The sequence below is a fragment of the Malus sylvestris genome, chromosome 1, assembly GCF_916048215.2.
Source record: "Malus sylvestris chromosome 1, drMalSylv7.2, whole genome shotgun sequence".
Taxonomy (NCBI): domain Eukaryota; kingdom Viridiplantae; phylum Streptophyta; class Magnoliopsida; order Rosales; family Rosaceae; genus Malus; species Malus sylvestris.
In genome coordinates this window covers 27,541,619-27,560,385 of record NC_062260.1, presented here as the reverse complement: position 1 = coordinate 27,560,385, position 18,767 = coordinate 27,541,619, and the positions used below count along the sequence as shown (strand labels likewise).

Here is an 18,767-nt window from a genome sequence, read left to right as displayed (position 1 = left end):
GAACAATCCAGTACCCACCTATACATGTTAATTAACAGCCCAAAACCTCCAGCGGCAAACTCAAAAAACTGAATTAATATTAACTTCGTCTTTCGGGGTCGAATTGGTACAATACAATACATGCATCTAACGAATCGGCTACAATTAGGGTTGGAAAAATTTTCCCAAACCGAAAAAATTCTGATCCCAAACTAAAAAAATCCCAGATCAAAATTCCCCAAATTTCCAAGACGTCATACCGAACCGATCCGAAACCATTTGATACAGGATTCAGTATTACCTATTCAATAGTTCGGAAATCCTGAACCGAACCGAAACTAAATATATATATATAAAACATCATCGATCTTTACAGGTTGACCCATTTCAACTTTTGTCTCTATCTCGTCTTTTAGTAATGTTATCAACAATAAGATCTTAGAAATCTGATACACAATTTCTTGGATGCTACTTCGTTGCTGAAATTTCAGCAGGAGGTCTTACTTACATCCAATCTCGGGTGGACATGTGTCCAAGTTTTGATTAAAAAAAATCAAAATTTGGACACATGTCCACCCGGGATTGGATGTAAGCAGGACCTCCTGCTGAAAATGTCAGCAGCTAAGTCTTATTCCAATTTCTCTAGGCTCGTCTCAAACTGTCCCGGCCACCATGTGCTCCCATTCGTCCCGTCTTGATTTGTTACAACATTCGACCAAGAGTGTGCATGTTGCAATTCAAAGAGAGATTTTTCAATGTAACCGGCACACGGGGTGGTACATCACGTGTCACTATGCAAATTGTGGGATATATGTTTTAAAAGGTTAATAACTTAAAAAAAAAATTCTCATCACTTACATAAAAACACGTAATGTATCATCCGTGTTCTCGTCACAATGAAAATTTTCTTCAATCCGAAAAATGGTGAGCTGTGCCCAAAACCAAAGGAAGCATCAAGGCCCATTTTGAATGATCCGTAGAATTTGGGGGTGTAAAATATAAGGAGTAAAAAAGAATGAAAACAGCAAACGCCGCGTTTTAGTGAGTTCGCATTCCTTTTCTTGGACGCAATTTCATTTTTGTTTCACAAATTCTTCAATTTCAACCGATCGGATCGAAGTCGTCGGAAACGATGGAATCGAGGGCGGTGGAAACACAGTACGGCGAGAGGAAGAAGATAACGTCGGCGTGCGACGTCGAGGCCCTGAAGAAATGCTTGGAGGAGAACAAAGGCGACTACGTCAAGTGCCAGTCGCAGATCGAGGCCTTCAAATCTTCATGTTCTTTGAAGAAACCAAATCAATCTCCTGAATCCGTACAGTAGATCATCAGGTTCGAATTTTGTCTGTAATTTTTGTTGGAATTTTGAGTGTTTCTGGTAATCTGAACATTTACCCATCTGGGTTTTTTTTTGTAATAATTCATTATCTTTAGATCGTTTGAAGCTTTGGTCTAGAAAGCACTTCCGCTGAAAGCACTTATATTACAAGCACGTCAAGTGCTTCCCAAATTACTTTCTAGACTAGAAGTAGCACCTACTTCCAAAATGATAAGCAGTTTTAACTTTATCCACCAAACGTCTGTTCAAAGCGTTTTTTATTATCCAAAATCACTAGCTTTTCCCACAAGCACTTTCGAACTTGCTTAAAAAGCTTAAGCTTCTAAAGGATCTCCTCCCAGGCAATGGCTTTTGCATGAAGGAATTTTGTGGCACACCACATTGCCCTTTCAAGTACAGGACATCTGGTATGTGGACTGCCCTTGTCCGGCGATGCATTCGGATGAGGAGAGAAAAACAAAATCGCGTTCCCCTTAACGGGTCTCGGTATGTTGCTGCTCCTTCCACAATCAGCCTGTTAGAATTCCTCTGTCCCACATCGGCGGTGGCCGAAGGCTTGAGAAAAAGCCCTAGAATTATCTCACTCTAACTTACACCTATACCTACACCAAGTGGGAACAGTATCGGTGTTGTTGAAGTGGGCCTATGACCCGTCTATCTGAAACCCATACCTGACGGATTGAGTAGGTGATCAAGTAGGGACAGTATCAGTGTTGTTGGAGTGGGTCCATGGTCCGTCTACCTGAAATTTAACAAGACCGGACCTTGCTACTCTCTGAACGACAAAGAAAAGCACTACATGTCTAAGGTAGATCAAGTCAGCCAGTTCAGGAACCGAAGGCCACAGCAACAACAGCCAGTTCATCGATAAGAAATTCATCAATGTACCTGATCTTGGTTGCCAGGATAGTTGGACAACGCGTGACGGGTCAATTCGGTTGGAACGAACTGAGTGGCCAAAATGTACTACAGTTTCTTGGTTGGTTTCCTTCCTCCTCAGTTCCTTCCTGCTACTGAAACAAAATGGAGCTTGTGAAATGAAAGTTGAGATGAAGTTCTTACATTTCGTTCGGCAGAAGAGCTGGCGAAGGAAGACGTCGCCGCCAGGAGAAGGAAGACGTCGCCGCCAGGAGAAGGACGATCGAGGCAAGGGAAGCCATTGAAGCTGAACCTCCTGTCCTGAGAGTCTGAGAGAGAGGTACTACTTGCTTCAGCTGCACTAAAGCCTTTCTTTTTTTCTTTTCTGTTAAATGTACAACACTTTGAAGCAGTCAATTTCTACTTAAAAACAATATTTTACCAAACAAGACTCCACCTTTCCTATAACAAGTCATCATGTCAGCATCTCAAATTAATTACACATCGTGATTGGTTTGAGATACCGTTACAATGACTGACACCTTTTGTGACTAGTTTCTCGCTTGCTATTTGTTGTAAATATAGTGCTTCATATGCATGAGTGCATTTTGTTTAAACACGCTCAACGACTACGTTAATTGTTATTAGATGAATATGATTTAATTTTTGTACTACCTAAATCTCAAAATTTAAACTTTTCATGTAATTAGGCATCGTAGAAAACCACAACTTTTGGGTTGAGAAAAAAAGCACATAATGAATCAAGGGAACTTTAACGAAAAACTCCTGATAACGTTCATTTTAACGAAAAATCATATTTTTACACTAAAAGGTCAATCCTGGTACTATTCACTTTACCCTTCATTTTGTCTTTATCGTTAAAACTCAAAGTTTTCAAGTCATTTTCATTAGTTTTCCTATGAATCAATGAATTTATAGTTTGTCGCAAATTTATTCTTTTCTCTATGTTTGTAACCGAAACAATTACTGTAATGATCGATCACTACTTATCAAACAACAGTAATAAGTTAATAACAACAACAATCACTCCCTTCTGTTCATTCTTTTCTCACGAAAAACCGCGCCGTGAATGACTTGCTTTTCTTCGTCGAACCAACCGAAGACTCCCCGCTTGATCCATTCGGGTGATCTTCCTCGTCCTTCTCGTCAAAAGTTCCATACGGAGACGGTGAATATGCATGAGGCACGGCCAATGTGACAGCCCTCTGTAATGCAGCCTTGTGCTCTTCCGAGTGCTCTTTGGCCACCGTCTCCTGCCGCTCCATTTTTTGCTTCGACGGAATCTCCATGATCTGATCTTTCTCCAATAATAACTGAAGGGAGGGGAAACAAGAGCAGAGGTTCAGACACCGGGCAACGATTTTTTAAGCTTTATGATCTGCTTGAGACTTGAGCTAAAAACTTACATCTAGAGCCCTCTGGGCTTCTCTCTCTATCCAAATGATGGCGTGGTCAGAAGTGGCATTACAAGAAAGAACGATGTGCTCAAATCTCCCATCCACCGGAACTGCTGTCTTGACAACGGGCGGAAATCTTCCACACCTGCAAACAAAATTATATAGATGGGAGATCTTTTAACAACATAACATCAAAAGTTACTCCCTGCTCAGCAAAATATCTATGAAACTGCTGTATCTTTGGTTCAACGTGGATGTGGCAAATCCCGCTGATACCAGGTACCACTGTATAACATCCATATTAGAAAGATACAGTGGTTAGTAAGGCTGGATATACGTCTAAAATATTTCCTGTAGGATTACAAAAGAATTTTACATATTGCACGACGACCGCACATTGACAAAAGCAAGAACAGAAGTGAAAACTTGTTCTTGGTAATTTATGGTATGGATCAAATAAGTCTATGCCAGACAATACCTAAAAGGCTTTCTCTCAACAATGTGATAGAGGCGGCCAGGTGCATAGAGCCTCCTTGGATCTTTGAGCATTTTTTCCTCAGGTATACATGTGTCCCTCATGCATCGTAGGGACAATATGCACGGCAAACTGTTTCAAAAATCAAATCCAACTTTAATCCAGATAAATTAAAGTCCAAAATTTTGATTTATCACCTAATTAATTCTCAACATATTAGTTTGCCTTCGGCTGTGAACAAACAACGGTTGAAAAGAGTGATCAGAGCCATCTATACCAGAAAAGTGACTTGAAAATGTCTTCCAACGGTGTAGCGGTCCGCGGTAAAAAGTCATCCTGGTCCAGCATAATGACCACAATCAAACCTACGAAAAGGATTGACGGAACTACTACTTAAAGATTATAGTGGTGGATGCAATATTTTGCTATTTAGTTTCTAAATGAACAAGCTTCCACGCATCGCCAACACAGAAAAATATTTTGGGATGAAAATTTTACACAACAATGAGAGAGAAGATGCTAATAAGTATAAAATCTAAGGCTGCAGGAGCACAATAAAATGTATACTCATTTAAGCTTATTTAAAAAATAAGAACAAAGAGAGGGACTAAAAACTTGCCTGAAGCACAACAGAATTGATGACATCCGCATATCTGACTGCTAAGTTCAATGACATACACCTCGCCGGTGCAATAGCATAGCCCCTAACCCTCTTCCGATCAATGTCCCCCAACCTATCCATGTTCTTCACTACCAACATTGTTAACAATGCTGCTACACCTGACCCTAGGGAGTGTCCTGTGAAAGTCAAAGTATATTTTGGATACTTCTCCACCAGATCTTTCAACATTTCACATTCTGCATCCATGACCCATTGAGCAGCCTTCAATAGCCCGTTGTGAACATACCCGCCATCAAATTTCCTCTTACCCAGCTTATTATCCATCAGAACTGCATAGTCACTCTCTCTTGCCAAGTTAAGGCCTCTGAAGGCAAGAACTATATCGGCATGATCATGATCAAGATACAATATATACGGAGGAGCTAGACCTCCGGTATGTTCATATGTCTTTTTCAAGATTAAACAATCTGGGTTAATTCCATACCCACCGGGTGGTTCCCAAAGAGGGCATCGAAGGTCATCTTCGTAAACAGCAAGAATGTAGCGGCAAAGGCGAGGAACAGGCTCAAATTCTTCAGCAGTGGAAATGCCCCAAGTCTCACTGTCATGACCCGCTGTGTGGAGGCATCGCTTCCACGCCCAGCGGGTACATGCCAGACAATAAACACACTCAAGGATAGGACACCCCCATAGGATTGACATTGAGTCCTACAATCTAAACATACCATGACACATCAAAACTCAGAATTCACAATACACCAATGCCCAAGGACATTTCAACAGCATTAATCGGATTTTCGCAAACGCAATACAGGTATTCATTTACTAATGTTCACAAGAACTATCAGTAGAAGCACATCAAATCAAACACAATGTTATATAATTTGACCCCAAATTACACAAAATTGAATACTTGAAAAATGGAACCAAAGCTGCTATCTTTTCATACCCAGAAGCTGAAACTCGACAAAAAGCTCGATTGGGTCAACTGGGTCTCAACCATTACTGAATTTTGATGCACTGATAAAAAATCTTCAGCAGCTGAAACGATCACAATTTCCACATCCAGCAAACACCCAAAAAAAAAAAGGAAAAAGCAGAGAGAAAGAACGTAACAGATACCCAGAAACCAATATTTCGGTTTCGATCAAATACTGGAATCTCACGGCAAAGACACGATAATTTTCAAAAGATTTGCCAGCATAGACTTCGTTTTCAGATGAAAATTAAAGCGTGGTTTTTGCTTATATGTACAAATTTGGTACTAAATTAAATTGAATTTTGAAGGAAATAGCGAAGGGGGAGTGTGAAGGGAGGTCGTACCTGCAAGTCAATGCCCATTGGGGTTTCTTGATTACTTGGAGAAGAGATGGGAGTGGGTGGAAACATGATGAAGGTGCGCGGTAAAGGCCAATCATCACTGTTATTTCTTTCCTCTACCCTTCTCTCACGTGAATATCATGTCTCACGTGCTCGGTGGTCCATCTACTTTTTTTACCGCCGTCAAAGTTCTTTACGTATTGTGATGACATTCTCTACGGTTAATTGGTATTTATATAAAAATTAAATTGAAAAAATCACCACTTTAAGTGAAGGAGTTGATTTGAAATGACCAAAATGTTTGGCAACGACGGATGTCGGATGTCGGGAACTATTTTTATCGATTTTAAATCTCAGAGACCAAAGTGAGAAGTTATGTCAATCTTAAAGAACCATTTTGGCTAAAAAAACCAACCATATTTACATATACAACGGTCTCAAATGCAAACTATTATGTTATTTAGTTTTCACCAGCCAAACGATATGATAATTTACATTGTTCTTGGATTTAACCATTACGTTCGAAGTGTAACGGGGCAATTTTATTACAGTTCAGATGTGTAATTGTACTTATTACAAAACGCTTCCTAGCTAATCATCAATGGTATAAATAGATTCTCCTAGGAGATGGATTGTGCCCTTCATCGACAAATTCTCAAAACTGTTTTACATTTCTGACAACACAACAGCCCGACGTCCAAAATTTATCGTTAAGAGATCGCGGTCACGTCTTAAACTTCTGAGTGAGTTTCCCCACTCCTTCCCTACAATCTTCAGCGACACGCTTGGCACCTTCTTTGACGGCCAAGCTAAACTCCGATGTGCTTTGCTGCAACTCTTGGGCTGATCTACTGGCCTTTGAAATGGCGGCGTCTTTTAGTTCTGCAGCCCCTTTTCCTGCCTTGGGGATCCACTCCCTCAAATTGGATATGAGCAAGGCTATCTTTTGGATGATCTGATCGATTATATCTCGGGATTTCCCTTTTATATTTGTTGCTAGTGCCTTAAGCTTATGCATCAAATTCTCCGCCCTGCTGACAGCTCCTTCAACCGAGAACTGCTTGCCAGCCTCGAGCCATGTAGCCTCACCCAAGGTATCTTCTCGGAGGTCATTGTCAACAACTACCTTGATGCCCTGCCTCTCCCAGCGATCTCTAGCCTCCTCGAGTACTTTAGCATGTTCTCTTGCTCTTTTTGCCTCATCTTCAGCCCAAGCCCTGGATTACAAAGATTAAAGTCTTAGAATGTTGCGTGAAAATAACAAAACAGATACATAAGACTTGGAAGCTAAATACCTGGCCATGGACAAGGCTTTCCGTTCAACCTCTAGATCATGCTGTAGGCGTGCAATCTCCTGGCTTTCGGTTTCTGCTTCAGTCCTAAGTTTGCTAATTCTTTCTTTTTCATAGGATATCTCTGCTTTGTTACTCATTAGGCTCTGCAACTGTTCCTCCACCTCATGCCTTAACTTGGACAGAACTTCCATTTCTGATTCAACAGCTGCACGTTCTTTCATCAAGGCAATATTATCTTCCGCTCTCTCGGATCTTAACCTTTCCAATTCACGTCTTGCTTCTTCAGCCATTTTCTCCACAGCATCAATTTTTTCCCTCTCCATGGAAAGATCCTTCTCAAAATTTGCGTTCACATCCCTTTCAACTTCGGCCACTAAAGCATTATGTGCCTCCACAGCATTTTCTGCTATAGATTCTGCTTCAATACGTGCAAGCTCCTCACTCACCGAGTCTGAATACTCTCCAGTTGCAAGGGCAATAGCAGCCTGGGCTTTTGTTACTGGCTTATCCGGCTGGAAGAGTCTGGTGTAACCTTTAAAACAAAAAAGAAGGAAATGTGGACTATCAAACCCATAAAATTCTGTTAAAATTAGAAATATAGTTACGAGTCATGACTCACCAAATGCAAGAGCAATAATACCCTGTTCCCCAGATAGGTCAGCAACAAGTGCAGGACATGCATCTGGATGTATCTTATCAGCGTCTATAAAACCAGAAATTTGGTAGAGGACCTGTCCAAATGAAAAATAATAAATATAGAACTAACGATTGAGGCCTACAAGCACAAGAGTAGCTCAAAAACAACAAAACTGAAAACAAACTTATATTGTTAACAACCTCCTTGTCGGCTTTTGGGAGATGTCTTTTCTCTAGGGCCATCTTCCAACTTACAAGATCCTGGCGTGATAGAGGGCTGCAGCAAGAAATTACATTAAAAAAGAAGGCAAATAAGAAAAACCACACAAACAACAACAACAAAGCCTTAACCCACTAAATAAGAAAAACCATAAACTAAGTAATTTAGCCTCAATTCAGTAAATCGAAGATACATTTAAATGTGAGCAGAGAAACATATTAAATAAATACAGATAAGTTACTGGAGAGAAAAAAAAACTGTACGCCCTCACAACTAGAGCAACTAATTTCCAAAAGTAAAGAGACCATGCAATGATGTAGTTGTCAAATTTTCAATTGTGAACGGCCAGGATAATTGGTTTGGAGGAGGTAAACCCCGCGTATTTGGAACTACACACAAATCCAATAACGCCAAGTGATTTTAAGGAAACAACACACTAAAGAGGACACTATGTTACAAGGAATCGAATATACTACCTTTCAGGAGAGAAGTAAAATGAACTTTCATTTTCATCCAAGGAAGAAAACATATCATTTCTTGACAGCTTGCTTGAGATAAGTCCTGCTTCAGCCAAACCTGAATGGATGCAAGGAAATAATAAACACACAAAGCCTATTCACACTGTCTCTTAGGCTATAGCAAAAAAATCTAACATGCTCAAACCTTGAATGGATGGGAAATCAGGGTCTTCAGGTGTAATATCATCAAATGCAAGCTCAGTAACATTCTCAATATACATAGCAGGATATATTTTAGAGATTGAGTTCCTACAGTTAACCCCAAGAAAATATGTCAAAAAGTGTAGACCTATACTATGCATCACAAATTGCAAAACAGAAAATATGTTGCCAAGATTTATATCACAGAGACGAAGGAGGTATACCTTGAAAGAGCACTACTTGCAAAAACCAACCAACGGGCATATTCACGCCGTGTACACAAATCACCAGGTTGAACATCAGCCTCTATGACCTGAAAGCCATTGTCATATTCAAATTACAGATTACAAACTGGCTCAACATCTTACAAACAAAACTATAAACTAATGAGAACAACGTTGATATTTGAGTCAAAGATTTCCATTTCAAAATTTGTCGAATCTAAGGAATCAAATACAGTAACAGTTGGAATTAATAAATAAAAAAAAATCCTCCAATAACTTTGGGATAAGGAAATTAAAAGCAAAACATGACAATGTCAGTACCTTTAACACTTGCAGCGCTGCTAATGCCTGCCCCTGGACCTGATCAACAACTGCCGGAACCAAAACCTTTCCAGGAACCACCTGTAGAGCTGCAGAAACCACAGTTGGAGCAGGTATTCCAGCAGAAGAGAAGGAATTCCCAGCAGTTGGTAATTGTGATTTGCTTCTAGACGGCTCACTTTCAGCTATGGTATTCCCTTCGAGGGATGAACTAATTCCCTCAGCTAAAACCTGCGGTGTTTTGCTGAGGTCAAGGTTTTCTTCGGTTGAAGATGGGGTTACAGGCCCTATGTTATCTTCAGATGAAACCTGAGGTTCTAAAATTGTGCTTGATTGTGTCCTAACCGATGTATCCAGAGCTATCGGTTGATTAAGTTCCTGTGCATCGGCAATAAAAGTAGAAGACTCAAAAGTGGCAGTTTGGTTTTCACTTGTCCCCAGTATTCCATCCTGGGGTTCAATGCTAGGGTTTGACCGATTAGTTTCAGAGGCTTGCAAGTTGGTTGGTTTGACACTCTCTAGGTTCTCTTTAAGTTCAGAAGCCAAATCTCCTATACCTACAGCGAGGCTTCTGTCAAAATCCTCAAGCCCAGAGGCACGAATTGAATCATTGCCGTCAGGCTCAACTGACTTGTCATCAGAAGTTGATTCATGTGGCGTATCTCCTTTATCGGAAGCACTATTAACCACCTCAGTACCTCTGGATGTTTTTTCAAAATCTTGTCCTGACAAGCCCCCTATATCATAATCATTACCAACTCTAATTTCACTGGGAGACTCATCAATTTCTGGAGATGAAGAAGAATCCTCATTAGTACCTGTCCTTTCTTCCGGACTACTATTAGCATCATGCTTCACATTGCTTTGATCATCCACATCTTCTGTACTCCTCTCATTGTCATCATCATAAGTCAAAGACCGCTCCTGCTGCGTCGTTAATGGCTCCATCTGTTGTTTTGGGCCTGAACACATCCACATATGTTTTAACATTTAGCCAAAAACTAAAAATACGTCGATTACAACTCAAGGCAAACTTGTTCCCTAAAACACATGATCTTCCACAAAACCAAAACAAAGCAAGAATATACAAAACACTTCCATTTCCATTAACACCACTGAATTTCCAGTCCAATTCAAAGCTTGCCGATTATCGAAAGAAATAAGGCAGCAACTTACTCAAATTGTTTCGTTTTCCAAAAGACAATGCTGCAAAAGTAAGCCCCGCAACAAGAACGACTCCGGCAACTCCAGCTCCCACAGTCCCTGAGAGCAAACTACTCCACAAATGTTAGCAGCCAGACAAAGCATAACTGATAAGAAAACGTCAATCCAATAGAGTCGAACAATTATGACCTCCAAACCATTTCTTCCTCTGCGAGTCCAATGACTCTTCCCCATTATCCGAATCGGACCACCCTTTAAACCCGTCAGCGATCGAGTTCGACCCGACCCACGAACCCCCATTGCGACGGGGCTCCAATCCACTCCCGGACCTCTCACTGCCTTGAGCAACGCAGAGCACTCGAGCCCGATGATCGAGCTTCCCCAGTCGCCACCGTACGAGAACGGAGGAGGGTTTACAGCAATTGCCGCAATTGAAAGCTAAGCGAATCTGGAGGGAGCTCGGAGAGCACGTTGCAGTCACAGTCGCCATGGAAATTCACTGCTGCTGGTGTCGGATTGGGGGAAATTACACCCAATTGAAACACATAGAGAGAGAGAGAGAGAGAGAGAGAGAGAGAGAGAGAGAGGAAAGCTTCGGTATGGGAAGTTGAAATTAGGGTTTTTACGAGCTTGAATTGCAGAGAGAGAAGATTGAATTGCAGAGAAATGGGTGTGATTTCGAAGGTTTTGGATTTGAGGAGGAAGGAAGAGACAGACACTCTTTGATTTTCATAATATTTTAAGTTTATTGTCTTTTTAATTTTTTGGGTCGTATTTTAATTTTATGATCTATTGACGGACTCAACAAGGGAAGTGTAATTGCAAAGTGGCCTTTTAATACGTTAGGAGAAAGTCGTTGGGTCATTGTACGACGATGTGAATTCAAAGTTGGTCGGTAGATAATTTAACATCTTATTTAACAAAAATTATCGTTTGAGACAAAAAAAAAAAAAAAACTAGAGAAGTGTTATCTCTTTCCCATAATTTTTTTTTTTAAACAAACGATCTCATCTACATTAGGGGAGAAGGTGAGTTTAGCATCACAATAAGTTAGCAATAATATGGTTCAAATTCGTATTTTGTGAGAATCAAACCTAAAACCTTTCACTTATAATTAAAGAAAAATATTACTACACCGTAATACTAAATGACAACTATGAAGAATATCACTGCATCGTAATATTGAAGGACAACTATTTCTTCATTTTGATTTGTTGAGGAGAATTTTATGGTACGGCTATACAACTTTTGTATCATCGTGGTGGTGGTGTCAAGTCTATGTAAATTGTAGAGGGCAACACGTTGTAATCTAATATTGCATTGCAAAGAAAAATTTTAAAAACGACAATATATTATTGAACACGATACCTCGCGTGATTGTTTATGAACATGTTTTTCCATAAAAAAACATGATTCTTATTTACCACACACACACTCTACCTTTGCAAAAGCAATTTACCTCACAAAAAAGCAAATTTCCCTGCTAGATTGTCCTCATCTCCAAAACTCAATGATTTTCTCTCTTTTACCTTTATTATATAGAGTAATGTTAGAGAAACTGAATTTGTAGATAAAATTTTAAAAATTAAGAAACATGGAAGTTGACGATTGATTTATTACTTAAACGTTGATAAACGTATTTATTTTTATTAATGACACATTATTTAGTTTGCAAACTTAATCTCTAAATTTATCTCCATAGTATTATATAAGGTCGAAGGAAGGAGGTTGACTAACCCTACCCTATTGTGAATTGAAGTACTGGAATTTTAGCACGTGCAATCATCAATCCAGAGACCAAAACATGATGGTGAGTTCTATGTTAAATTGTTCTTGTTATTTTATTATGTGGCTAAGCAAAATCTCTCGTCTTAGTAAATAATACTGTGATTCACCTAACACTTTGCGATTCTATACTTCTATGCGTGTGTTGAAGAATACCAAAAAATTGTGTGATCCTCCGTTTGTTATTAAAACTGTTTTCTTCACCAAATGTACTTAAATCAATGGAAGTTGTATTTTTATTTTCCGGTAACATGGAAGAAAAAGAGAAGAAACACTAAGCAACAACTAGTCTAACTTTGTCAATTTCAATCGTCGAAAAAAAGAGAGTTTAAACTAAACAAGAAGACGGCTTTGGAAGCTCTTGAAAATCGTATTAGTCATACGATAAAAGAGTAAAAAAGAGGAGGAGATTTGAAGAGTGACTCAAATCACTCACAAACTAAATACAAAAGTTAATTATAAAATCTGTCTTTAATTACAAAAGTGAACCAAAAACCCAAGATTTCAAGATTACTTGATCAATGTAAAGAATAAATTGGTAAATTTAACGACTGGACTGTCGGAAACTAATGACTAGAATTGAAAGCTCGAGAATATGAAAATTGGTTGATGTTTATTCCTTGACCGAAACTTCAACATAAATACACGTAGAAATAATAAAAATAGCTAAACCATGCAACAATTAATCCCATGATTAATAAACGAGATACCTCCTAATTATCTGTAGACAATCTGAATTGACTACTTATTTGCAGATAATTAAACATTAATAGATAGTTAATTAAACTAATTCCTGACATGAACATGCGTCGAAGAATTATGCCAGAATTCTCACACACACTAAATTCTTGGGATTACGTGGGCTTGCAATGGATTCTTCATTACCACAGTAAACTCCTGCTTCTCTGACAGGTCAACGTCATCTCCCTCCACAGCCCTCCACTGAAACTTCCAAACCAAATTCGCCACAAAGTACTCCAGATGAAGCACCGCCAACCCCGCCCCAGGACAGGACCTCCTCCCCACCCCAAACGGCATCATCTTAATCTCCCTGCTTCCCGTCAAATCGAACCCTTCTTCTCCGCCGCTGCTGCCCAAGAACCTCTCCGGCTTGAAAGCCATGGGGTCCTCCCACACTTGCGCGTTCCACCCTATATCCGCCACCATGACATTGACTGTCCCGTTTTTGGGCACCAGGTGTCCTCCCAAAACCACGTCATGCGTCACCGAGTGCGGAAACAAAACGTGCCCCGGTGGGTGGCGCCTCAGCCCCTCCAAGATCACGGCTTTCAGATACGGCAGCTTGTGCAGGACCTCCTCTCGCACCTCCTCCTTCGTTTCTCCCATAACCCGTTTAATCTCTGAAAACAGCTTCTCCTGAACTTGCGGATACTTTACTATGTTAGCCATGACCCACTGCAGCGCGGTGGAAGTAGTGTCGGTGCCGGCGTTGAGAAACTCCGAGCAGAGGTTGACCATTTCGTCCTCCGAAAGCTTCCGCTTCTCTTTGCCGTCGGGAAGCTCGAGGTCCAGCAGCGTATCGGTATACGACAACACCGATTCATCGTCTTTGTCGTCGTTTTTCCTGCCCTGCTTTGCCTTGTTTTGTCGTGCTCGAATCAGAGGGACGAGCACTTCTCGTTGTTCCTCGAGGATTTTGAAGAATTCCCGCCACCGATTTTTTAGGAAAATCTTCGTCAATTTCGGCTTGAAATTGAGGATGTTGAACCGCCGGAAACTCAAATGTTGTTGGCGCTGCACCCGCTCGATTTCTTTGATTTGCTCTTCGTTCAATTTGTCGCCGAAGCACATTAGAACGAGGAGGCAGAACAGGGCGTATTGGAAGTGGTCGACCACCCTAACACTACCGACGACGCCACCTTCGGAGTGGGATTGAGACATGGTTTTGAGGCGGTTGACGAGGATGTCAAGAACCCATTTGCGGGCGTTGCCGTAGGATTTGACGCGGGAAGGGTGGAGGATTTCGGAGGTGAGGTTGCGGCGGAGGAGGCGCCACGTAGTGCCGTATCCGGCGGAGGCGATTGTGTGCTGGTTACTGGTAGTGTACTTGTTGGTGACCAAGGCCCCAGGTCGGTCAGCGAATACGGCGCCGTTCTGGATGAAGGCCTGGTGGGCGAGGGAGCGGTCGGCGATGAAGACGGTGGAGCGGGAGCCGATGGAGAAGGAGATGATGGGCCCGTATTGGACCTGGAGTTTGCGGATGATAAGCTCGATCTCCAAGAAGGGTTTCAGGATCCACAAGAAGCCGCCGATGATGGGGATGGAGCGGGGACCGGGAGGGAGCTTGGGTTTGGAGACGGAAGTGGGTAGGAATAGAGAAAGAAGGGGTTTGAGGAGGAAGGAGACGCAGAGGGCAATGAGGATAAGGAACCAGGTTTCCATGGTGAACTGTAAGCAATCAGACAATAAATTATTAATTTTCCACAACTATATAAAGAGATGAAGAAATCCTGGTGAGCAAGAAAAGAGATGAAAATAGCGTGGTGACGAAGAAAATACCGACGAATTATTGATTTGCTGACGAACACTGTACTGATGCGGAGATCATCAAAGCTGTTGGATAATTATCTATTGGAAAATGATCCGGATCTCTTTTTTCTAATTCATCAAGTTCAGGATCCGAATCGTTAAAATTTGATCCAACAGCTATAAATAAGAACTCACTTTAAAAGTTATAATAAATTCCTGTTGAATTAAGTTTTAACAATCTAAATCTTTAAACTTAATGAATTAAGAGGAACGAACAGAATCCCTTTTGTGATCCATTAGTTTTATTTTCTGCTAATATTCTCAATGTGTCAGAAAACATAGTCCTTAGTGTTTGACCTAATTTTTAGGAGAATCCGAACTCAACCACATATATGTTACCACGTGAAAAAGGTAATTCGCATGCAATGTTTTGTTTACGTACGGATGTAATGTCTTTGGTACTATTTTACGTTAACACGCACGGGCCTCTCACTCATCAAACATGTTCTGTTTCTTTCATGAAATACGTGAACAGATTGACAACTTCAGCCGAAAATAAGTCACATTCAAATAAAACGTTATTGTGCTTCGTGAATTCACTGAAAATTAACATTGTGATTAGGTGACAGTTCATCTCAAGTTGTTATATACAATGGGGTGAATTGCTAATTTAATTCTGAATTATCGTCTAAGTAAAAATTAGGTCCCTAAACTAATTTTTTAGAAAAATCAGTCATTGAATTATAAAAATCTGTCAATCATATCTCTAATATTAGATTCGAATCTACTATATTCAATTTTCTGTCAATTTTAAGTTACGTTACTTGCATATGATGCATATTAGAGGGTAGATTGGTAAATTTCACAAAGAATTGTATGTGGAGTTAACTTTGAAGGGTAAATTAGACATTAGATTATGAAATGGTAAGGGCTTATAGGTGAGAAAATGACGGTATTACATTTTAAAATGTGTCAAGTGACTTAAGTTGACGAAACATTGGATAAAATACCTTTGAATATAATAATAGAGATGAAATTAGCAATTTGTAATGAATTTAGGGACTTCTTTTGCCGAAAAAAATAATTCAAGAACCTAATTTTTACGGAGGAGATAGTTCAAGGTAGGGGTGGCGAAACAGGTAGAGAACTCGTGGGTCAGGGTGGGTAATCAAGGTTCGGGCCGGGTATGCGGCGGGTCCAAATTTTTTAGAGAGTAAATGAGGCGGGGCGGAACGGGGCGGGACGGGAAGGTGATATATCCAGGATGGGGCAATTCCAAATCTTCAGACCCACGGGGCCCGAGACCGACCCTTTTCTATTATACAATGGTTGGGCATTGCTGGGGGATTAGAAACCCACCAATTTGGATGAATGAATGGGCTCATTCCTATAATACAATGAAAACTTCTAGAGCCTATTTCAAACAAACTTGGCAATTTCCCTTCGGCCCTCTCGCTTCGTCATTTTGAAACCTTCTAGAGCCTTCTCCCTTCTTCGATTCCAAACTGAAACCCACCAAGTTCCTCCATCTCTCATTTCTCTATCTCTGCAAATCCATAAACCATTCAACATACCTAAACTTCTTCATATCCCTCCATTTTTGCTCGCATGCTCTCAGTCTCTCCCTTGATTTTATCGAAATTTCACTCGAACGGAGTTGAGATATATACTCCCGAATCTTGTAATAATCCTCACACAAGGGGCCTTCGATCACAATTTGTTGAGTGCCCGAACAATGCACACTTCATGAACCTGAATTAGAGATGGAACATAGTCTCAGTTGACGTCAAGATTGATAAAACTATAAACTAATTTAGCAGACTTCTACTTACGACCAATTCAGTCGATACGACTTTTGAAGGCCTCATGTCGAGTATCAAACTAGCAGCGCCTTCATCAAGTTTTCCATCCTTATATCACCACCAACCTGAGGCAGCTGGTGAAATGTTAATATGATGAAGCATAATGGTATATACAAATCTCTGTTCAAAGAGCTGACAACAGTTCGACATTTGTCGTGTCCAATGAGTTATTCCGTGGGTTATCAATACCTATGAGTTTCAAATGGGATGATGAAGGCATTACAATTGTCCGAGACCTAATAAACAGTAAAATCACATCTAAAGGTTTTGCAACATTTTCGTTAATTAATACGCAAAATAATTCGATGTTGTTGCAAATTATATCTCATCTTTCTACTACTTTTTTCGACAAACTAATGTGTTATAGAGTATAAGATACTAGCTTTTTAATCTTTAAATTTTTATTTTTATATTTTTAACTAAAAATTTCACAGTTAAAATATCGAAAATATTACAATACTGAAATATCATTAAAAATCCCTTCAACCTCATTATGAACATCTGATAAATTAACGGGTTCTTCTCCACTCGTTGCTTTGCCTAACCTTCTATTTTCGAATTGTAATCCATTGATTGAATTCAATCGAGTGAAGCCAAAAGTAAATACAAAAGTAAATAAAATTGTCAACTGAAGCTATGTTATGGTACTCAAGATCCATAACATAGCTCCAGTTGACAATTTTATTTGTCATCATGTTCTTCTATTGGTAGACATGCACTAACTCACATTCAGTTATACGTGTCATAAGTTGTCTGCACTGATGTTTCCAAGGGAATGAAATTGGTATCAGTTGTAATTAACCACTAAAGCGGAATTCATCTCCGCACAATCTTTATATACTATTGTCAACTGGAAGTTTTAGTCCAAAATTTAGCCCCCAAACATCAGCATCGATCGCTTGCCCCTTGCCCAAGTTGACAAAAAACCTTCCAAGGCAATCACCGATGTTATCTCAAAAAACTCCTCATCTATCTATATTTCTAGGAGCATCGATCCGAAAACCGTAAACATTAAGCCTCACCCTCCCTGCAGTGGAGTGGGTGGATCCCAAGCCAAAGACACTTGCATCTTAAGAACATTAGAGCACACACAATGAGAGGCGTCATACCATTCCTCCGCAGCCTTGCGCTCGCGAAGTTGGCTTCAAAGAGTTGCTTATTCCTCCATTTCCATATATATGAACAGTTGAAAACAAAAACACTACTCCATCCAATTTATTCAGACCCGCAATTAACTTGGATTTCAAATTAACCATCAGCTAAGCTGTAACACCAAGATTAAATGAGACTTGTACCTATGTAGGCTTCTCATCAATTCTCAAATACTCTTTGCTGTTGGGCGGTCTCTAAATAAACAGTAAAAGAAGAGGAAGAGATTTGAGAAGTGACTAGCAAGGAGCAATGACAGCTCACCCAAGTCACTCACCAAATACAGAAGGGAGGATTCTCGCAAGATCATTTCGGAAATCTTTAAATCACATCCGTTCATCGTAAATCGTATAATTAATTTTTATCAGGATATGTTTATATTCAATTATAAAATCTGCGTTGGATCACATAAGCAAACTAAAAACCCAAATATTCGAGATTAGATAATCAATGAAGATCATACGAGTTTAACAGCTAAACATGCGTCGAAGAATTAAAACAGAATTCTCGCACACATCAACTTCTTGGGATTAAGTTGGCTTGCAATGGATTCTTCATCACCATAGTAAACTCCTGCTTCTCAGACAGGTCCACGTCATCTCCGTCCATAGCTCTCCACTCGAATTTCCACACCAAATTCGCCACAAAGTACTCCAGGTGAAGCACCGCCAATCCAGACCCAGGACAGTGAAAGAGTTTAAGCTAGGGTTCGAAAACTGTGAACTGCATAAACTCATCAAGGAGTATGGTTTGGCTTTCTTTAAATCTGCATTATTGCAGTATGGTTTTTATACAGTTTTACATACACCCGCATGCCATAAACAATAGTACACGCATGCAATAAATAATGTGAGATCATGCAATATTCTTCTGCCCATCTTCGACAGGACTTCATGGGTTTCATTTAGAATAGTCCTTTCACCATGTCAGCAGCACATGGATTATATGTCA

At 40.1% G+C, this 18,767-nt stretch overlaps 3 protein-coding genes across 6 annotated transcripts; all 3 read right to left on the bottom strand.

Moving 5' to 3' along the window:
* Positions 1 to 3,108: 3,108 nt before the first annotated feature.
* On the bottom strand, positions 3,109 to 6,111 carry LOC126616243 (uncharacterized). Of its 2 annotated transcripts, none has more exons than XM_050284268.1 (6): positions 6,015 to 6,111; positions 4,689 to 5,406; positions 4,347 to 4,405; positions 4,073 to 4,201; positions 3,604 to 3,739; positions 3,109 to 3,510 (listed from the first exon to the last, which is right to left on the bottom strand). In XM_050284268.1, the coding sequence occupies exons 2-6, from the start codon at positions 5,391 to 5,393 to the stop codon at positions 3,235 to 3,237; spliced, it is 1,305 nt and encodes a 434-aa protein (XP_050140225.1). In that variant the 5' UTR covers positions 5,394 to 5,406; positions 6,015 to 6,111; the 3' UTR covers positions 3,109 to 3,234. The 2 variants fall into 2 exon arrangements, with proteins under 2 accessions (XP_050140225.1, XP_050140216.1); XM_050284259.1 differs by lacking the exon at positions 6,015 to 6,111 and adding an exon at positions 5,641 to 6,008.
* A 415-nt stretch (positions 6,112 to 6,526) lies between these two features.
* Positions 6,527 to 11,327, bottom strand: LOC126616221 (uncharacterized). Of its 3 annotated transcripts, XM_050284250.1 has the most exons (11): positions 10,720 to 11,324; positions 10,543 to 10,629; positions 10,185 to 10,328; positions 9,367 to 9,455; positions 9,046 to 9,134; positions 8,826 to 8,929; positions 8,639 to 8,738; positions 8,144 to 8,219; positions 7,926 to 8,037; positions 7,307 to 7,838; positions 6,527 to 7,228 (listed from the first exon to the last, which is right to left on the bottom strand). In XM_050284250.1, the coding sequence occupies exons 1-11, from the start codon at positions 11,018 to 11,020 to the stop codon at positions 6,736 to 6,738; spliced, it is 2,127 nt and encodes a 708-aa protein (XP_050140207.1). In that variant the 5' UTR covers positions 11,021 to 11,324; the 3' UTR covers positions 6,527 to 6,735. The 3 variants fall into 3 exon arrangements, with proteins under 3 accessions (XP_050140207.1, XP_050140196.1, XP_050140203.1); XM_050284239.1 differs by having other exon boundaries at positions 9,367 to 10,328; positions 10,720 to 11,327; XM_050284246.1 differs by having other exon boundaries at positions 9,367 to 10,328; positions 10,543 to 10,640; positions 10,720 to 10,876.
* A 1,582-nt stretch (positions 11,328 to 12,909) lies between these two features.
* LOC126616144 (cytochrome P450 89A2-like) lies at positions 12,910 to 14,854 on the bottom strand. Its single transcript, XM_050284146.1, has 2 exons — positions 14,836 to 14,854; positions 12,910 to 14,724 (listed from the first exon to the last, which is right to left on the bottom strand). The coding sequence occupies exon 2, from the start codon at positions 14,716 to 14,718 to the stop codon at positions 13,156 to 13,158; it is 1,563 nt and encodes a 520-aa protein (XP_050140103.1). The 5' UTR covers positions 14,719 to 14,724; positions 14,836 to 14,854; the 3' UTR covers positions 12,910 to 13,155.
* Positions 14,855 to 18,767: the final 3,913 nt, after the last annotated feature.